The sequence below is a fragment of the Pogoniulus pusillus genome, chromosome 1, assembly GCF_015220805.1.
Source record: "Pogoniulus pusillus isolate bPogPus1 chromosome 1, bPogPus1.pri, whole genome shotgun sequence".
NCBI lineage: Eukaryota > Metazoa > Chordata > Aves > Piciformes > Lybiidae > Pogoniulus > Pogoniulus pusillus.
The window spans coordinates 34,318,681-34,340,575 of NC_087264.1; the positions used below are offsets into that span (position 1 = coordinate 34,318,681).

At 43.0% G+C, this 21,895-nt stretch overlaps 1 protein-coding gene across 4 annotated transcripts in view; it reads right to left on the minus strand.

Annotated features, from left to right (window-relative positions):
* Positions 1–21,895, minus strand: part of STXBP6 (syntaxin binding protein 6) — a 90,617-nt gene that overhangs the window by 50,432 nt on the left and 18,290 nt on the right. For 3 of the 4 annotated variants that reach the window (XM_064148122.1, XM_064148141.1, XM_064148131.1), the window contains exon 2: positions 6,890–7,073. In XM_064148122.1, coding sequence (XP_064004192.1) covers positions 6,890–7,043 — 154 coding nt within the window. In that variant the 5' untranslated portion in view covers positions 7,044–7,073. Of the gene's footprint in view, positions 1–6,889; positions 7,074–15,158; positions 15,180–21,895 lie in introns of those variants that run through there. The other variant, XM_064148150.1, reaches the window with a different exon arrangement.

A 21,895-nucleotide genomic window follows, 5' to 3' on the forward strand; every position in this document is an offset into this window, starting at 1 on the left:
GTTCACATATTTACACCTGTGCAGCTGTAAAAAGCTTCAGTGAGCTGCTATGGTCAGCTCACTACATAGACACATGGATGTCAGTGAAGGCATAAGGAAGGCAGCCAGAAGCATCACTCCAGAGGACAGGAATAAACACAAACAAATTGACACGAAACAGGCACCTAACTACTTATTGTAGAAACCACAGAATGTTACATCAATTTAACTCCATCCACACCAGCAAATTGTATGACTGGCTTAGCCAACATGAATGCAAAATCTGGGCAGATCTCTGAGTAACTGGAGAGAGCAAGATGCACAATGAGGAAGCTTTAGAGGAACCAGTAGACAGTTGGACAAAGTCTCCAATGTGCCTGTACTTTAACACTAAAAAAAAGCAGTAATAATAAATCTATCATCTACATTTTCCGCATTGCAGAATCATGTCCACCAAATTCTGGAACAGTTTGTTTCCATTGGCCATCAGAAAGTAATCCAGGTAGTTTCAGGTAAAATGCAGAAGTGTTAGGCAGAGCATTGGTGATGACAGTCATATTCCTATTTAAGAAACAGGAATACTTGATGAACACCCACCTTATCTCTCTGAAGGACAGAATAGGAGTCTGTTGTGTGAGACACCATCTGCAGCAGGCAGCCCTTGCACTAAATACAGGGATCATGAATATTGCTCCTGATCCCTGACTGATCATACTAGATGTTCAGCCTGCTGTATCAATCTGAGTCAATGAGTCCAGGGAAAACACCACAACAGGCCTGCAGCTGCCTTCAAATGGCTGTCTAGGTAAGAGCTTGCACAAGACTGGACCACCATTTGGTATGCTTGGCATGCACGTTCTTCTGGGCTGAACAAACCTTGCATGTCCAGTCCGAAAATTATAGAATCCCTTGGGTTGGAAAAGACCTCTAAGACCATCAGGTTCAACCATCAGCCTAGCACTGTCAATTCACCACTAAGCCATATCCCTCTGCATCACATCTATAGTCTTTTAAATACCTCCAGGGATAGTGACTGCACCACCTCCCTTGGCAGCCTGTTCCAGGGCTTGACAATCCTTTTGGTGAGGAAATTTTTCCTGATGTCCATTCTAAACTTCCCCTGGTGCAACTTCCTCTCATCCTGTGTTCTTTTATGCATTACTAATTAAACATTCAATGGAGAACCTAACATCCAAGTGAGTCTGACTCCAAGGGAATGTGCTGTGCCTGGCCATGGACACCTGTGCATCATTCTTCTTAACATTTAAAGAGAGGGGAAATGCTCCCCACCAACTTTCCCACATACACAGTATTGCCTCAAAATACACACTCTGGGGAGGCAATTACAGCATCCTCCTGCAAAATCAGTGGAAAATTAAGTCTAATTTGGTTTCTCAGGTCCTGAGAAGAAACTGAGGGATCCTCTGCACCATAAGCTCTTGAGAAATGGGATGTTTTCTTTAATAACATAGAAAATAAACTGGCAGATTGTCATTTCAGTACAGCAGCAAAACTCCAACAGAAAATGAAAACACAGTAGGACAGAACTGAATTCTTTTGATCTGAATTTCCTTCTCACTGATTTCCAATTTTCAGCTCAGCTACCATGCTGAAAACAACTGCACTTAACCTGCCCTTGAATTCCTAATGAAATGATGGCAAATTTCTGACAGCCAAGTACCTTTCAAGGAGCAAGAGATACAGGTCATTCCTGGGTAATATTCTATTCCATGAGCAACCAGTATGCGAGAAATGACAAATTCATATTTAAAAGAAAAAATTCACAGCACCAAAAAAGATATCATGAAAGCTTCTGTTGGAAGTTTAACCAAGTGGTGTGGCTAGAAATCTGTTGAAGTAGGTGTGCTGTGAGAGCACAAATGAGGATACTCAAAGAACTACTCAAGCTAATAGGCCAAGCCTCTGTCTCTCTATATACTTAGAATCACAGAATGCTAGAAGTTGGAAGGTACCTTGAAAGATCATGCAGTCCAAGCCTTCTGCCAGGGCAGGATCACTTAAAGCAGGTCACACAGAAATGCATTCAGGTGGGTTATGAATTCCTTCCGAGCAGGAGATTCCACAACTTCTCTGGGCAGCCTGTTCCAGGGACTCTGTCACCCTTTCAGGGAAAAGGTTTTCCCTTATGTTCATGTGGAACCTCCTCTGCTCCAGCTTGCACCCACTGCCACTTGTCCTGTCACTGGACATCACTGAAAAGAGCCTGGCTCCATCCTCCTGACACTCACTCTTCATATATTTATAATGAAGTAAAAACAAAGAAAAAACCCCCAAACCAACCAACCAAAGCAACTGCAACTAACAAAACCAAACCAAACAACCTCAAAAACCTCTTGTGATAACAGCCAATAGCTTTTTAAGCTATTTACTACCTGTTTGTTTTAAAAACTGTGAGACATGGCCAGTAAGATTAAATTTTAAAGAAGGAATCTTCATAGAATGGCTCAGGTTGGAAGGGACCTCAGAGCTCATCTACTCCAAGCTCCCTGCCATGGGAAGGGATGCCTCTCAACTAGACTCAGCTGCTCAAGGCCTCTCATCCAGCCTGACCATGAAATCCCCAGGAAGGAGGCATCCACAGCCTCCCTTGACAGCCTACTCCAGAGTCTCACCACACTCAAAAACCCCCAACACGCTCTCCCCCTGCATCTTCACCCTTTTTTGTGTATTATTTCTTAAGATTTCATTGCCTTTTCTTCTGGCTTTTCCAGCACCATTCTTGATAGATTGTACTTTTGCCTAAAACCTATCAACCCCATGCCCCTGAACACATTAATGTAATTTGCAGATGGCAAAATTTGCCCTCTGAGTTTTAAACAACTGCAGCTTTGCAGCTGAATCTCAAGCTCCTCAGCAGAGGGACTAGAAAGAGCAATGCAGCTAGGCTGAGAGTGTTGTGACACAGAGGAATGAAGGTTCAACAGGAACCATCTGGTTCATTCAGTTCACTACAATTGCAATGGATTTTTAGCCCTGAAAGGTCAATGCCACATCCATATGTACAAACTGGAAAGCTTCCAATGTGCTACAGCAAAATTTAAATATTAGAAGTTACTTGGAAAAAAAAAGTAATGATAGGGTGAGGGAGGAAACAACACAGAGAGAACTGTGCACAAGCAAGCGAGAGAGAAAAGATCACTAATGTCCTCTATTTCTGAAGTGACCTTTCAAGTATTTTATGCTTAATTCACAATTCTAAATAAGGCTAACACTATTTTAAACAATTATGCTTCAATTACATAAGACAATGCTGACTAAATTAAAACTGAGATCTGATCCAATAGCTGTCACTAGGTCTGCTAGTGTGGAGGAGGTGAAACATATCCACTTTCAGCTCTGAATGTTGCCTTTTATGTGTTAAATCCTCTTCTACATTAAAAAAATTAAAACATTAAAAGAAAATAAACCAACTCAGTTTGCATCTTCTCTGTCCTGCCTACAGCCACCTTACCTCTGTTTCCCATCTGTCTACTCCTTTCTTGCTGTTCCTCAGCTGAAGAACTCCCAGTGGATCTCTCTTGGCTAATTTGGCCAACACTACCATTACAGAAGGCTAAAAGGTTGCAGGTAACCCTCTAGGCAGTTCTGCCATTCTGCTCTCCTCTGGTAAATCCTCACCCCAAGTACTGCATCCAGCCCTCAACACAGGAAGGTCATGGACCTAGGGGAGTGGGGCCCAGAGGAGGGCCACAAAAATGATCAGGGGGTTGGAATCCCTCTGCTATGAGGACAGGTTAAGGGAGTTGGGGTCGTTCAGACTGGAGAAGAGGAGGTTCTAGAGAGATGTAATAGCAGCCTGCCAGTACCAGAAGAGAACCTACAAGATGGCTGCAGAGGGACTGTTTGCAAAGGCCTACAGTGATAGGACAAGGAGCAATGGTTTGAAATAAGAAGAGATTTAGAATGGATGATAAAAAGTTCTGCACCATGAAGATGCTGGAACACTGCAACAGGTTGCCCAGGGAAGTAGCTGAGAACCCATTTCCAGAGACCTTCAAGGTGAGGCCTAACAAGGCTCTGAGCAACTGGATGTGGTGAAGGACGTCCCTGCTGACTGCAGGGGAGTTGGACCAGGCAACCTTTAAAGGTCCCTTCCAACTTCAGCCATTCTTTGATTTTATGTGCGAGTGTGTGATGTCTCACACCAGCTGCACAGTCACTGGGTTTTACATCCCATTATTTTGAAAGCTTTAGCATTATTTTCAGGAGAAAAGCAGAGTCCATGAAACATTTCCATTTAGTTCAAAAACAACTGCTGTCTTCTGAGATTTGTGAAGTATTGCTTCCTCTGACCACTAACTGTAGTTCCAGTAAGACACACAGAATCAAAGGGAGCAACTGATATGTCTGAAAACTGAAGTGTCTAAATCATCCTAGGATACAAAAGACAATCAGAGGCTCATTTGGCAGATGTAGATACACCAAGGGATTTCTGCCCTCCTGGAATGCTACCTGAAGGAAGGGCTGGAAACTGAAAACTGCACTCAGTGCCTGCAGACAAATGAATTCTACTCTAAGTTTGAAAACAGTTATTAAACTACAGGCAACACAGGATCAAAAAGTGCATTGTAGCTACCTTGAGACAATCTTAAAATAAGGTAAATTTTACTAAAGAATCATAAAAAGCATAATAGAAAAAAGCTAATCAGAACCCTGTAACACCATGGTCGACTTCAAGTAACCCAATCAATGGGTTCATTTACACACTTAACATATTAATTAGACCTTTATTTCTATGAGAAAGTGCAAAAATGTCATACAGCTACCATCTATCCAGTCGCTGAAACCCAGACTCTCCAAAGTGCTACTTTGACATTGGAGGAAGTAAAATTCAATTTCATCTGAACACATTAACAACAAATAGATCATTTCTCCCTGTTCCCTGTGGGCTCTCAAACTGTGTCTTTGTAATTCCTTAGTCCTTCAATCCAGCTATTTCCATCTTCATCTCTTTCAAAGGCAGGTGATTGACACACAAGATCACTGCTCTAAACTGAAAACATTTTCGCTGGAAGTTGTATATCTAAGTACCCAATAGAATCATAGAATCAACCAGGTTGGGAGAGATCTCCAAGATCATCCAGTCCAACCTATCACCCAGACCTGTCCAGTCAACCAGACCACAGCACTAAATGTGTCATCCAGTCTTTTCTTGAACACCTCCAGGGACAGCAACTCCACCACCTCCCTGGGCAGCCCATTCCAATGCCAATCACTCTCTCCGGCAAGAACTTCCTCCTAACATCCAGCCTATACTTTCCCCGGCACAACTTGAGACTGTGTCCCCTTGTTCTATTGCTGGTTGTCTAGGAGAAGAGGCCACCTCCCACCTGCCTACAATGTCCCTTCAGGTAGTTGTAGACAGCAATGAGATCACCCCTGAGCCTCCTCTTCTCCAGGCTAAACAGGCCCAGCTCCCTCAGCCTCTCCTCATAGGGTTTGTGTTCCAGGCCCCTCACCAGCTTTGTTGCCCTTCTCTGGACACATTCCAGCACCTCAACATCTCTCTTGAATTGAGGAGCCCACAACTGGACACAGTACTCAAGGTGTGGCCTGACCAGTGTCGAATACAAGGGAAGAATAACCTCCCTTGTCCTACTGGCCACACTATTCCTGACACAGGCCAGGATGCCATTGGCTCTCTTGGCCGCCTGGACACACTGTTGGCTCATCTGCAGCCTACTATCTACCATTACCCCCAGGTTCCTTTCTGCCTGGCTGCTCTCCAGCCACTCTGTCCCCAGCTTGTAGTGCTGCTTGGGGTTGTTGTGGTCAAAGTGTAGAACCCTGCACTTGGCCTTGTTCAATCTCATCCCATTGGACTCTGCCCACCCATCCAGCCTGTCCAGGTCCCTCTGCAGGGCTCTCCTACCTTCCAGCAGATCAACACCTGCTCCTAGCTTGGTGTCATATGCAAACTTATTGATGCTGGACTCAATCACCTCATCCAGATCATCAATAAAGATGTTCAAGAGGACTGGCCCCAGCACTGATCCCTGGGGAACACCACTAGTGACTGGCTGCCAACATGATGTGGCACCATTCACCACCACTCTCTGGGCCTGGCCTTCCAGCCAGTGCTTGAGCCATATCAGACTGAATCTACCCAAGGCACGAGCTGTCAGCTTTGCCAGGAGCTTGTTGTGGCAGTCAGTGTCAAAGGCTTTGCTGAAGTCCAGGTAGACTACATCTACAGCCTTCTCCACATTCACCAGGAGGGTAACCTGATCAAAAAAGGAGATCGGGTTGGTGAGACAGGACCTGCCCTTCCTAAACCCATGCTGGCTGAGCCTGATCCCTTGGCCACCCTGTAGGTGCTTTGTGATGGCACTCAAGATGATCTGTTCCATGACCTCGCCTGCCACTGAGGTCAGGGTGACAGGTCTGTAGTTTTCTAGTTCCTCCTTTCGACCCTTCTTGTGGATGGACATCACATTGGCCAGCTTCCAGTCTTTTTGATGATTGCTTCTGTATGTTACCAGTAAACTGGTAACATACAGAAGCAATCACCAAAAAAATAAAGAGGAAAATATATTCAGGGTATTATAATTTATATAATGTAACATTTATCCCTTCAGCAAAAAAGCTTTAACCTCAAGAAGCAGACCACTACCAGATTATACATTTGTCCATCCTCTGCAGCTATGCTGTGAGAGAACACCTAATTTCTTTTAAATGATGAAACCACCTCTTCAATTTATTATATAGCATCAATATTAACAGCCTTGAAGATGTAGTTTCTCAAGATTACAGACTGAAGTGCCATAATTCTCTGGTTCCATTATTAAGATTGGAGTCACCCAGCTCCCTATGGCTACAGGTAACATCAAAACAGTTTAGCAAAGACAAACTCAAACAGATAAGAGGATGTCAAAACCGTTAATCTTACCTGACAAGCAGATGTATGTTAAATATTCACCCTGACCCCCAGTAGCTAGGAAAGGTATCTTTTTTTTTGTTCTTCTTTTCACTTGGACGGCTCCCAGCATCCGTTCATCATGTGGGGCAAAAACTTCTTTGCTGATAGCAGATTTGACATTCATTGTAAATCAGATACAGCAGACTGTTGCTCTCTACAAATAAAATGATGGGGGAAAAAAAGTATTAGAAATTCCTACATTATGTAAGTCCAGTTAACACTGGCATTAGAAGTTCAGACATTCAAATAATGTTTTTTAATGACTTGGAAGAACTTAGAATTTCATGAACTTAGAGGCAGGATTCTGAAAGTGTTTACGAGTTGTCACTGAAATTGGTCTCTGTTAAACTAGCTTAGCTGATGAGAGGCAGAAGCTGTCCATAGCAGCATTCCAGAAGGATGCAACATCTTCCTGGAGACACCCTGTAACTCCACGCTGTGTAAAAGCTCCAGTCATTCCCTTTCTGGTAACTGTCCCACATAGACTGGGAAAGCACTGCCAGTGCAGGGAGAAGGAACACCGCGGCTCTTCTGGCAGACAAGAAGTCACGTTCACAGAAGGTACAGAAAGCTTCAGAGGTGGCACAACTGTTCCTTCAGGAACACTGCCCTTGATGACAGCACTGAATTAAACAGCTCCCGCACCTCTTGCAGCTTTAGCACCTCATCCCCTCAACTCCTCCACAGCCAGCAACTGGGCAACTGCACAGGAAACAGTGTCAGATAAACTGTTCAGGTTAACAGAGACAAAACCACACCTCTTCTTTTCTGCCAAGTAATTCTGACCCCGGCCAGTTCCTCTATGTGTTTCATAAGAAAACAGCACAGAAAACTTGGAAGAGACATATGGAGAAGAAAAATAGCTAACTAAATGAAAATACATAAAAAGGGGGAGAGGGGGGAAAGGAGGGGAGCTCTGATCACAGTTCACAGAGAAGGTTAATGTGGACTCATTTGATACTTGATACAATTTAACTACTAGAAAACAGACAAATCCAAGTCAAATTAGATAATGAATCCAAAACTCATGGATCCTTTTTTTTTTCAGTGTGCATACTACCAGCAAAGTAATCATTTTAGCACAAGAGCTGTATTCACGGAGGTGTCAGAGAACAACTTAGTCCAAATCAAATTCACCAAGTACATATTCTAGGATGAAAACATTTTTTTTTGCCAAAATAATATTCAAGAATATATCTTGGTTAAGCAACATAGAGGTGTGGAAATTCTGAAGAGTTTGAACATTAAGTCATTTTACACACCCCTTTACAAAAATCCATTTCCTTGAAATAATGCCTCACCGGACGAACTATGAGGGAAGAAAGAATGTGCAGCTCCTGAAAAGCCACAGAGTGGTTTGGAAGAGATCTCCAAAGGTCATCCAGTCCAACCCTGATGCAGTCAGCAGGAACATCCTCCACTAAAGCAGGATGCTCACAGCCTTGTCTAGTCGCACTTTGAATATCTGCAGGGATGGAGCCTCAACTACTTCCCTGGCAAGTTGTGCCAGCATTCTAGCACCCTCATGGTGAAGAACTTGTTCCTGACATCCAATCTAAGTCTCTTCCCTCATTTCAAACCACTGCCCCTCACCCTGTCACTGCAGGCTTCTGCCAACAGTCCCTAAGCAGCCTTCTTGTGGGTCCCCTTCCAGTACTTGGAAGGCTTATATGATAGGCCACTTCACAGCCTTCTCTGGGCTGAACAACCCCAACTCCCTCAGCCTGTCCTTGTGGTAGAGGTGTTCCAGCCCACCGATCATTTTCATGGTCCTCCTTGCCCCTACTCCATCAAGTCCATGTTCTTCCTGTGTTGAGGTCTCCAGAGCTGGGGGCAGTACAGCAGTGGTCTCACCAGAGCAAAGTGGCAGGATCCCCTCCCTCCATCTCTAGCCATGCTGCTTTTGATGCCATTGGCCTTCTGGGGCTTCAAGCTCACACTGCTGGCTCATGTCCATCTTCTCATCCACCAGCAGGCATCAAGTCCTTTTCCACAGAGCTGCTCTCAATTTCATCATCCCCTAGTCTGGATTGATATCTAGGACTGCCCTGACCTACATGCAGGACCTTACACTTTGTCTTATTTAACCTCATGAGATTCTACTTAGCCTACCTCTCCAGCCTGTCCAGATCCCTCTGGGTGAGATTCCATCCTTCACTTATCAACTGCATCACTTAATAACAAAGACATGAACATGAAAACATAATCAAATGAAGAAATTTAACTGACAGCTACTTAGAAAATATTCTTTCCACATTCATGTTCATGACATCACAATTTTTCCTGCTTTCTGAAACTACTTGCAGTGTATCTTTTACCATCATGGAAGCTGTGGGTACATTTTAAGGAAGTTTTGAGTTTAAGTTTCTTTTTTTACATTCAAAGCCACTGTCAATGACTATGGGTTTAATAACACAGACCTCCTCCTGACCAAGACTGATAAACTCTGCAAAAATAACTTCAATCTAAGACCTTTATATGCTTAAAGAATTTTAAATAGTTTACTGGCAACACAAGTGTTCTAAAGTAAAAATATTCCTGAATTATATACAACTGAAAAACATTTCTCCAGCTTGCAACAATCTGATGCTGTTTATTCTGCAATTGAGCTGCTGAATAGATGTTCTCAGATGTTTTTCTGAGGTTCACACACTGCAAAATAAAGTGTGGTTTCTAAGATACACTCAGTGATGTAAAGGCTTCTTGGGTTAAGAGACAATAGAAACTTTCCTTAGTAGCAGAAAATGTTACTGGTTTCTAGCATCAAAAAACTCCCACGTAGTACTTTGATATCCATTTCAAGGATATTACAAGCAACAAAACTCACTTCATATGCTGAGCCTGGTAAGACTTTGCTGAGCAGGACAGTCAAACAAAGGGACACTGTCCAAATCCTACTCCACAGGTTGCCCAGATAATTTTCCCTCATACATGTGTTGCAGCTTACAGCATGAAACCAGAACTACTGCCACATGTGTAATAACCCAGAACAAATGCAAAACCTATACTGCTGTGGATACATACATGTTTAGCTCTTCATTCAAGTGCTTTTCTGCACAATTGCCACACAAATTGAACTTCAAATAAAGTCTAGCTCAGCATGGGATCACAAAAGAGATTCATGGAAATCACAGAATGCTAGGAGTTGGAAGAGACCTTGGGAGATCATACAGTCTAAGGCCCCTGTCAGAGCAGGGCCACCTAGAGTAGGTCACACAGGAACACATCCAAGGTAGGTTTGAATGTTTCCACAGGAGACCCCACAGCCTCTCTGAGCAGCCTGTTCCAGGCAGTCACCCTCACAGGGAGTTTTTTCTTACATTCATATGGAACCTTCTTTACCCCAGCCTGCACCTGCTGGCCCTTGTACTGTCATTGGATATCTCTGAGCAGAGTCCAGCTCCATCCTCCTGACACTGCCCTGCACATCTTTTTCAACATGAATGAGGCCACCTTTCAGGCTCCTCTGCTCCAAGATAAGAAGCCCCAGCTCCCTCATCAGGGAGATGTTCCACTGCCTTCAGCATCTTTGTGGCTCTGTGCTGGACTCTTTCAGGCAGCTCCCTCAGGCACTTCTTGAAGTGAGTGGCCCAGAACTAGGCACAATATTCTAGATGCAGCCTCACCAAGGCAGAATAGAGGCAGAGGAGAACCTCTCTCCACATACTAACCACAGACCTTCTAACACGCTCCATGATGTCACTGGCATGAACACAGAAGACAGGACAGAACAAGCAAGCACTGGAGTTTGCTGTTACATGCTCTTCACAGAATCACAGAAACATTCTGGTTGGAAAAGATCCCCAGGATCATCAAGTCCAACCATTATCTCCACCCTATGGAGTTCACCCTTAAACCATATCTTCAAGTACCACATCCAAATGACTTTTAAACACATCCAGAGTTGGATGTGTATTAAATGCTTTAAAGAATCATAGAATGTGTTAGGTTGGAAGAGACCTCGGAGATCATCTACTCCAAACTCCCCATTATGGGCAGGGACATCTCTAAACTAGACTCAGCTGCTCAAGGCCTCATCCAGCCTGGCCTTGAACATCCCTGGGTAGCCCATTCCAATGCCTGACCACTCTTGCTGGGAAAAAATGTTTCCTAATGTCCAGTCTAAACCCACAAAGTCGCAGCTTGAGGCCACTTCCTCTTGTTCTACCACTATTTACCTATGAGAAGAGACCAGCAGCAGCCTCTCCACAACCTCTTTGCAGGTAGCTGTGGACAGCTGTTATTCACTTTCTGATTGAGCTGATTGACACACATTCACCAAAGGCTGTACACTACAAGCCAAGGTAGGCACCAGATGTCATAAGTGGAGCTTCCAACTACAATGTACACTCACTGCAAAGGTTGTGATCCTTCTGCTCCCAACACTTGGTTTACAACAGCCTTAGACGTCAGGCAATTTATCTAATGCAGTGCACTGGGCATGGCTGATGAATCTAACAAAGAAACTGACACTAGCACAAAAACCTGTGTAGTTAAAAAGAAAGCAAATAATTATGTCTCTGTGTAGACTTTGAAGTCTCAGAATAGTTTGGGTGAAGTTGTACCACACAGGAGAAAATTCTGCAACTGGATTTAAATAAGTAACCTGCTCCACATTTACTGATGGATCTCTGTAAAAAGATCTTTGCTTAAGCAAGCAAAACACTGCAGTGCACCTCTTTTTAGAAAGCACATGTAAGGTACTCTAATTTTTTCCCATTCTCCAATAGAAACACTTCATAAGAAAAATAATAAATAAATAAAGCTAACAGGAAAAAAATATGCTGGCTGTACACACACAGCTCCATGTAGTACAGGAAGATTTCTTTTCACAGGAATGTTTGCTCTTGGCTCAGAGCAGTGTTTGCTCTTGTTCCAGGACAAACTCAAGCCATCAGCAGTTTCCTTCATGGTCAAATATTAAATGCTTTAAAGAATCATAGAATGTGTTAGGTTGGAAGAGACCTCGGAGATCACCTACTCCAAACTCCCCATTATGGGCAGGGACATCTCTTAACTAGACTCAGCTGCTCAAGGCCTCATCCAGCCTGGCCTTGAACATCCCCAGGGAGGAGGCAGCCACAAGTTCCCTGGCCAGCCTATTCCAGAGCCCTTGTACTGAAGAATTTCTTCCCAAGATCTAGACTAACCTTACTCTCCCTCAGCTTAAAACACTCCCCCCTTGTCCTTTTGCTAAACACCTTGAAGAAAAGTTCCCCTGCAGCCTTCCTGTAGGATCTCTTTAGGTTTTGGAAGGCAGCTCTGAGGTCCCCGTAGAGCCCTCTCTTCCCCAGGCTGAACAACCCCAGCACCTTCATCCTGTCCTCACAGCAGAGGTGTTACAGCCCTTGGATCATCTTTGTGGCCCCCCTCTGGACTTGCTCAACTGCTCTGCATCCTTATGATGGAGACACCAGAAGTAGGTACAGTATATTTACTAAAGGGACAGAACCCCTTCTCTTGCCCTGCTGGCCACACTCCTCTTGATGCAGCCTAGCACATGATTTGCCTTGTGGGTGGCATGAGCACACTGCCAGATCATGATGAGCTTCTCAACCAATACACCCAAGTCACATTTTCAGAAGAAAACTTGTTGGAGGATCACTGAGCAATCCCAGGACAGAGCATTACTGTTCATAATGCTCACTGCTCTGAGGCATGCAGGATTTAAATGTGTCACTAATATGTCTTTGAGAAGAGTTCACATTTCCTGCCTCCTATGATTTCTTTGTTCCGTATGTTCCACACATTTAATTTTGCTCTGCTTTTGGCTGAACAAAGAAAATTCCGTTTTCCTCACCCCAGTTTTTCACTCCAGCCATCGCAGCTTTTCAGAAGAGGATGTCAGCCTTCACACTGTGCCCCCAGCACCCAGCAAAAACACCTGAGAGGAAAGATTCCCCAGCAGATCTGACCCGGTGCCTGCAATGCAGTGTGTACTTGCATCTGTTCATATTTTCCTCTGCTGTAATTCTCCACAATATTTCTTTCACCCCAAACTCCTAGTGAACAGTTTGCCATTCTTCTGAAAGTGTATGAAAGGACTGTAATTAAAGCTAAAAGCTGATACTTTCACAGATCCCACAAGCTTGTTAATAAAAAACTTAGACCATTTTGTGTTCTCAGGCAGCCAGCCAGCAACCAGCTGACTTATCTTTATATCCAGATGTTTTATGGGAGCAAGTGGAAAAAATGATGATTTACAGCACCTTTGTGAAGGTATCTGTACACAGAAAGAACTGGGGGCAGCAATACTCCACACACAGATTTTAAACAGTAGTAAATTAGCAAAGAGAAATTAAGAAAGAAGCAAGAGAAAGATGATAAAGTAACGTCTGCCAAAAGTAGAAGGAAAAGAAAATGTTTGGTATCTTCAGTCTTTCTGCTTTCAAAGATCTTTACTCACAAAAGCAGATGGGCTCACAGGACAGGCTAATCACTGAAGTGCTGCCTGCAGCATGATGTCATCTGAGCAACTCCTGTTGTCGGGCTGCAGTGGTAGCTCTAGCAAGTATTTGAGTCTGATTTTAATAAAGCCACCATCCTGGCAGAGCGCGGTATCTGCTTCAGGAAACCATTTCAAGACACCATTATTAGCCCAGCTTCTGCTATTGTGATAATTGTCTGTACTATTTAGAGTACAGAATGGTCTGGGTTGGAAGGGACCTCCAAAGGTCATCTAGTCCAACCCCCTCTGCAGTAAGCAGGGGCATCCTCAACTAGCTGAAAGCAATGAGACTATATATTTGATCATTAACGTTCAAAATTCAGGTTGGGAGAAGCAAAAAAATAATTGGTAAACAAAGGGAAATAATTAATAAATCCTTAAGAAACAAGTATTAGAACAGATAATACTCAAAGGTAGTTTGTAACAGATTTTGTAAACTTAGTTCTATCCTGAAGAAATAACATCAAGTTTAATTAGCTCTGCCAACAGGGATTAAAATTTACTCTGAAACTTCTGCTACTCTGCTCTGCTAAGACTGCACCTGGAGTACTCTGTCCAGCTCTGGAGCCCTCAACACAGGAAGGATAAGGACCTGATGGAGAAGATCCAGAGGATGGCCACAAAAATGATCAGGAGGCTGTAATATCTGTGCTACGAGGACAGGCTGAAGGAGCATCAAAAAAAGATACCTCACATCTTAGTAATTATTTATTCCCACTTATTAGTAGATTTTTGTACTTCCTACTTTCAGTCTACTTCTCCAATACTGCAAGCTCATTTAAAATTCCAGTCCCAACTTTCAGAACTTCCAATCTCTAGACTGACACCCACCAAAAGTCAGGATGAACATTCTGTTTGCTACCACTTCATCAAGCTGAAATTGCTTGAGACCCAACACAGCCTCCCCTAACTCCTCCAATTTGATCTAGAAAGCTAGCAGCTCCTGTGAATACACTTCTACAATCATTTTTGTGTTCCTACATCTTGTGCTACTTCCATGTAAATTTAAGTTCCTTAGCCCACACATGACTGAAGTCACAGGAGTCAGCTCTCTCTGCCAGTTCCAACTTCATCTAATACTTTATCACAAATCAATTGGTTTAAAGTTGGGGTTGGTTGTTTGGTGTTGGGTTTTTTTTTTTAAGTTCCTCCCCTATTCGTTTCATTCTTTGTCCAATATTTTGGTAAGTAAAAATCATCCCCCCTAAAAAATAATTAAATAATATTGGTAAAAAAGAGCAGCTTGCATTCACCAGTGAACGAGGGACTGGTCTGAAGGACTGCAGTTCCAAGCAGAAGCAATTTCTTTCAGCATTTTGCATTGTTTCACATTTAATTTATGTTCACTTCATGCATTTTTGTTGGCAGAAATCATTGATTTCCCTCTGCGCTTTTCTGCCTTACAACAGCAAAAGTGCTATGTGGTAGTACAGTGAACCACACAAGAGAATTAACCCAGATTTAGTCCATCTTAAAAGAAGAAAAAAAATAGAGATTAGTTTTAGTTTCACTGGGATTAGATCCCTGATTGAGTTAACTACACAGCTGTGTAGTTGGGAGAGAAGAGCAGGGATAAGATTAGGTTGCCTGTTAACTTCAAAGCATTGCAGAACTGCAGTTTAAAGACAGATCCTGAAATATCAGAAGTTCTCATCAAATGGCAAAACTGGCTGACTGAAGGCATGGCACAGGGCAAAAGAGAGACAAAAGCTTTTGAAATCAAAACCTGAAACAAAGGACTAAAACCGAATAAAAAGTGGTAAAACAGAGGAGGTCATGTGGGGTTTCTACCTTATAACAAGCATGTCTCAAGGTAGGAGCAAATTCCTTGCTATGTTGATTCAATTTTTTTTGGGTTGAACAGGAGCACAGCTAAAAGCAGGTCGGAATTGAAGTCCTGTCTGACTGCAGTCTGATTTTTTGATAGTCCAACCTACAGTTGCATTGAAAGAAAAAGTTTATTTTAATATCAATGATCCAAAGCAAACTTCTCTGGATCTTTTACTTTTTCACACAGTTACTATGTAAATAAACATGGCTCCTGAAGCTGGTACTTGTCCATCAGACTACCAGTAACAATTTCTCTACATGTTTATTTTGTAGTGGTTAACAAGACCTAGCAAATAAACTTGAGAACTCACACAGCTGGCTTAAATTCCCAATCCACTTACAACTTCTATCTGCCTTTGATTTAGAAGCTCTCAGCAGGTCTCACATTATGAAATATTTTGCCACAAGAAAATGAAACATTAAGTTCTCCATATCCCAGAGGAAAAGGTAAAACTTTTTTCTTCACCCATATAATACCACCATTTCACCTTGGAGGAGAGTAGAGAGAACCCAAAAGCATAGAATCATAGAATAGTTGGGGTTAAAAGAAACCACCAAAGGTTGTTTAGTCCAATCCCCCTGCATTAAGCAGGGACATCTTCCACTAGATCAGATTGCTTAGAGCCTTCTTGAGCTTCACCTTGAAAAGCTTCAGGGATGGGAAATGTCCTTTCTGGACAACCTGTGCCAGTGTTCCACCACCCTCATGGTAAAGGACTTGGTCCTAAGATCCAATCTAAATCTCCTCTCATTTCAAACCATTGTCCCTTGTTCTGTCCTTGCAGAGCTTTGCAAAGAGTCCCTCTGCAGTCTTCTTGTAGTCCCCTTCAGGTACTGAAAGGCTGCTATTAGGTCTCCCTGGAGCCTTCTCTTCTCCAGGCTGAACAACTCCAGCTCCCTCAGCCTGTCCTTGTAGCAGAGGTGTTCCAGTCCTTGGACCACCTTTAAGGCCCTCCTCTGGACTCACTCTAACAGCTCTGTGTCTGTCCTTCTTATGATGGGGACACCAGAACTGGGTGCAATATTTGAGGTGAGGGTCTCACAAGAGCAGAAATGCAGAAAAAACAGCTTCATTTTCAACAACCACTACTAGTGTCACAATACTGCTTTTCAAGTAGTTTGTGTTTAAAACCCTCCTTCTTTGAAACATTTCCCTACTACTTTCTGTCAGCCACTGAAAGGTTTCTCCCTTCAACGATGGCATTTAACCATAGATAAATTTAGGCTAAAACTGAGCTGGCAGCAACATGCTGTTCCTCACCACTCTTGACATAGTCTTCATCCTCTCTTACTGCATTCAGATTCTCACTTTTACTAAGACAGACATTTTCTTCAAGTGCCTTCCATCCATTTAATGAGGAATAAAGGGAAACTGCTCTCTTGAACAAAGTCCCTAGTATCAAGGGATAAGAGTAGAAGGCCATGAGCTAGCATAAAAGGAAGGTAAGTTTTACTGACTTCACATTATCTGCTTTTGGAGAGCACAGTGAAAATCCTGAAGTCTTCTGATGATTTCATTGCGCTGAGACCAGCACAGTTCCCAGAGCCATGACTCATTCAGATCTCAGCAAATAAAAAAACTGCTGGGGAGACAGATGTTTTGTTTATGATGAATTAATTCCTTCAGCATGTCTTGCTCATAAAAATTCCAGACTTCATTTTGTAAGCAGAAGATAAAGCATGTCAGGCATGTTCTTGCTTACTCTCTTCTGAATACTACTGTATCAAAACTCAAATGGTAAGAGGACACTGCTGATGCTTGAATAACTCTGAAATATTCAGGCTTTAAAGTTTTCTTCTTTAGGTCTTAATCTATTACTGATTATTGTGACCTAGAATTAAACTAAGGCCCAAGTACAATTTATTAACAGATAATTAAGTTGAAAGAAATAAATTTCAGTATTGCTTAATGTGGCCCCTAATCTCAAAACAGTAGGGGGTTTTCATTTCATTAGAGAGGGGATTCTGACACTTTGCTCTGCTCTGGTGAGACCTCACTTGGAGTACTGCATTCAGCTCTGAGGCCCTCAACACACGAAAGACATGAACCTGATGCAGCACATCCAGACATGGGCTACAAAGATGGTCAGGGGCTGGAACACCTCTGCTACAAGAACAGACTGCGGGAGCTGGAGTTGTTCAGCCTGGAGAAGAATAGGATCCAGGGAGACCTAATAGCAGCCTGTTAGTATCTGAAGAGGGCCTACATGAAGGCTGCAGAGGGACTGTTTGCAAAGACCTGCAGTGATAGGAGGAGAGGCAATGGTTTGAAATGAGACAAAAGGAGACTCAGACTGGATCTTAGGAACAAATTCTTTACCATGAGGGTTGGGGAATACTGGTACAGGTTGCCTAGGGATGGAGTTGAGACTCCATTCCTGGAGATACTCAAGGTGAGGCTTGACAAGGCTGTGAGCAACCTGATCTAGCGGAGGATGTCCCTGATGACTGCATTGGGGTTGGACTAGATGACCTTGGAACGTCCCTTCCAACCTGGACCATTCTGTGATTTTTCTCTACCCCTAAAATGAATGGTATTCCAGTATCACCCAGTTAGACATGCACTTCCTTCTGATCAGTGCTCGTTTTCTTCTACCCAACTCTCTGCCATCATTGTATCCTTCTTTGCGCATGACTCATTGATTTCCAACATTGTACTTCCTCCTTCCTATGCAGTCTCTTTTAACCGTACTCTGAGGTGTATCTAATTTGCATCCCAGTGAAGAAAACCTGGCACTTTAGAAGCTTAAAGTAAGCTAAGTACCCATACTTTAGTGAAATCCATGGAACTGGAAACCAGTTCCAAACATGCTGTCAACTCCTCATGTTCAAATATACTGCATTTCACTTGTGTTTATGGGAAACTCTGTTTTTTATGTTCCATACTGCAAAAGAAAGACCTCACTCAGCTTTCATACCAAATACAAAACAAGACATGTATCCATGCATCTGAAATGTTAATTATCTGGAAAAAAAACCTGTGGCAATTAACCAACAAATGTAAGCTGTTACTCATCCCAGCTAGAGATACATGATGCATTTAACCAGTTCTTTAGTAAGATGGATGCTTATTCGAGATGAAAAATACAAATCCCCAAACCCACCATAATCACCACCTCCCCACCAGCCTTGATTTTCTGCTTCTGCAGCAATCAACATGCAGCTGTTACATTCAAGTCTGTTAAGGGTGTTATCAGCTACCTGACAAAGATACAAAAGTACACAAGATAACAGCTGGAGGTCACTTATATCATAACACATTCAATACACCAGCACAGCTCAATATCTAGAGAACTGCTGTGTTCACAGGAGTGATTTTGTCACATTCCCACTGCATTCTTCGCAGTAAGTTTGAGGTTAACCTAGTTTCAGACATATAAAAAGCAGTATTAGAGCTATGCAACTTTTTGTCTACCTTCTACAGCATAAATCTGCAAGCACATTTCTTCCAAATGGAACAAGTGGTTGTGCTGTAGCAAACACTCTCACTAAACCATGTGCTTTACAGAGTGCCCGTAATAAGACAAGTACTAACTTCACTGTTACTTCAGCACAATGAAGAGCTAAAAACAAATCACACTTTCTTACAAAGCAAAATTAGGGTGGAAAAATTCTCAGACTTTTGTTGGTGCTGTAAACCATATTACTTGGTGCATCAATTAGACAAAGTCCTTCACACATTAATTTTTATACTGTTTAAAGGAGAAAGGACATAGATAGAGAAAGGAATGGGGGAAGTGATCCTGTTTTCTCTTGGAGCCTTGTCTGACCATAATTCCCCTCAGGAGGCCTGATCCAGCCCATTACCCGACTGAGCTGATGTCCTGGCCTGATCTCAGTTTGTCCTCAATCCCAGGAAGATGTCCAGTGTCCCAAGGCAGTGGCTGCCCACCAACCATGGCCACAAGTCCCAGCTGCTCCTGGTGCCCTGGCCATAGGGAGCTGCAGGGAGCACCTGGGCAGGTTTAACCCAAGAAAGAAATAAAGGAGCAACTCAAAACTGATCAGTAACTGTTTGCACAAGGAACATCAACAACAGCTTGAGTAAATGTCCTGAGCAGCAAGCAGGAGCCAAAGCCCACACTGACTCAAGCATTTTGTTACCACAGTTATTTCAAGTCTCATTTTGACAGCAAAAGGAAAAAATCCAAAGGAATCAAGCAAACAAAATTGATTTTCACATGCTTTCAGAAACTTCTGAGTAATGGACTGAAAATCACATGAGAGACTGCTGTGGAAGCTACCAGCAAAGGACAGAGCAGACAAGCAGAAGGAAGGAAACAGTTAAAGACATCTAATTGCTTGCACACAGTAGTATCTCTGATTCAGCAGCAGTAGCCAGCCTGAGGCAATTATGCAAGAGACTACCAGAGCACAGCAGTGGGAAGGAAGACAGCCTGCATCTGAAAGCTATACCACTGACTCAAAAACTTTGTGCTCATTTGTAGTTAGCAAGGGCAGCAAGGACTTGAGAACTGCAGATGGAGATCTTCAGAGGGAGGGCTGCAAAACTTGTGCAGAATGACAGCAGCAACCTGCTTTGACTTTGACCTAGAAAGACTACATTATCTGTCTTAGTCACCCTGCCTCCTGTAGGCAAGCTCCAATGCACAGAGAAGTGACAAATTACATTCTTCGAAACACTTCCCAGCATTGTAAGAATGCTCTTGGCCCTTCTGATAAACTTTGAGCTGAGACTTAGTGGGCAAGAAAAGAAGTGAGTAATGCTAGGCTAACAAAAGTGCATTAGAAAATTTGCTCTGTGACACTGGCAAGAAATCCAGTTAGATAGAAGGCAAACTACCAGCCAAGCCTTGTCAGTTCTTTGACACTAGGTCAGTTCAAGAGAGACACTAACCTTTTGACACTAACCAGTTCAAGAGGGACAGGGATCTACTTGAGAGTCCAATGGAGAGCTACAAGGATGCTGAAGGGACTGGAGCACTGCCTGATGAGCAAAGGCTGAGAGACCTGGGGCTGAGAGTCTGAAGAGGAAAAGACTGAGAGGGGATCTAATCTATATGTCTATAAATATCTGAGAGATGGGGTTCAGGAAGGAAGGACACCCTCTGCTCACTTGTGCCCTGAGACAGGACAGGGGGCAATGGATGGAAACTACAGCACAGGGAGCTCCACCTCACCATGAGGAAGAACTTCTCTACAGTAAGGGTCCCGGAGCACTGGAACAGGCTGCCCAGATCGGTTATGAAGTCTCCTTCTCTGGAGCCCTTCCAGCCCTGTTTGGGTGTGTTCCTGTACGACCTGTGTTAGATTCTATGGTCCTGCTCTGGCAGGGGAGTTGGACTGGAAGATCTCCAGAGGTCCCTTCCTATCCCTAACATCCTGTGATCCTGTAACAACGATGTAATAGAGCCTAGCGCGTCACATTGGTGTCAATAAAAAAAATCCTTCTTATTCAAACACAAGAATTCATGCACAAAAGAAGTAACTGCTCAGACCACAACTATTTTTACCAATATGCATCAACACCCTAGGGGGTGTAATCCCTTTTTAGTAAGAAGATAAACAGAGCAGGCCAGAAAGGAGAATTATGCACAGAAAGGTTCAGTGTGGTTCCCTTTCCACATGAGTCAGCAATGCACAGTCTTCTGAATGGCAGAAAGATTCTAGAAGCCTCTTAGCTAATAAATCTGAAGAAATTAAAAAAGGAAATAAATCATTGAATCTGTAGGCATGTCTGAAGAGAAGGAAAAAACCAAATAGCTAGCACTGCTATTGCATAAGTGACAGAGTGAAATTAATGCACTAAATTACACTTCTGAGCAGTTTTCAGAAAGTTAACCCCCTTTCACTGATCACTAGGATGTGCAGCTATCAATAAAACACTGAGTATAAACCTTAATAGCTTAATTAACTCTAGCTCCTATGTATGAGACTGCAACTTAAGACATTTTGGTGTCATATTTCATAATAACCTTTGGTGGGTTCCAGAGGTTTCATCATTTCACGCAGTTTTCTTCCACCTTTGACCAGTGAAGGAATGAAATGAAGAACCTAACTGCACCATCATAAACAAAGACTGTTAGCCTCACTTTTTCGTAACACAAACCTGGTTCTTCTCAATCTTCTTCTGTGTTACATAAGGAGGCAACGCTTTGAGATGTGGAACAGAAAACAGCAGTAAGATGTTGCCAGACGAAGTAGAAGTTAAGAATTATCAGTTATAGGAGAACACCAAAAGCAACAGACCAACTTATTTCTGAGGACAGGACAAGAGTGGGAAGGTTTTCATTCTGAGATAAGCTCAATTCATGTTGAAACTTGGAAACTAGATCTGGAATGTTCCTGCCCAGGGACAAGCCCAGCACAGATTTACAACTAGTATTTCTCTAAGCATTTTTTAATGCCACTCCCAGGTAACCTCCATTGAGAGGTCAGGTTTTTTTTACCCTCAGGAGTTGAAACCAGGAAACAACATTCCCAAATCTGTCTAAACCAAAGGAAAAAAGGGGGCAGTAAAACTACAGAGGAGTAGATTTGCACTGAATATTAGGAATAAGTCTTCATCACGAAGGGTGGTGGAACCCTGAAACAGGTTTCCCAGGAAGGTGGTTGAGGAGATATCGCTGAAGATATTACAGGTCAGGCTGAACAAGGCTCTGAGCTACCTGATCTAGTGGAGGATGCCCCTGCTGACCTCAGCAGGGTTGGACTAGATGACCTTTGGAGTCCCCTTC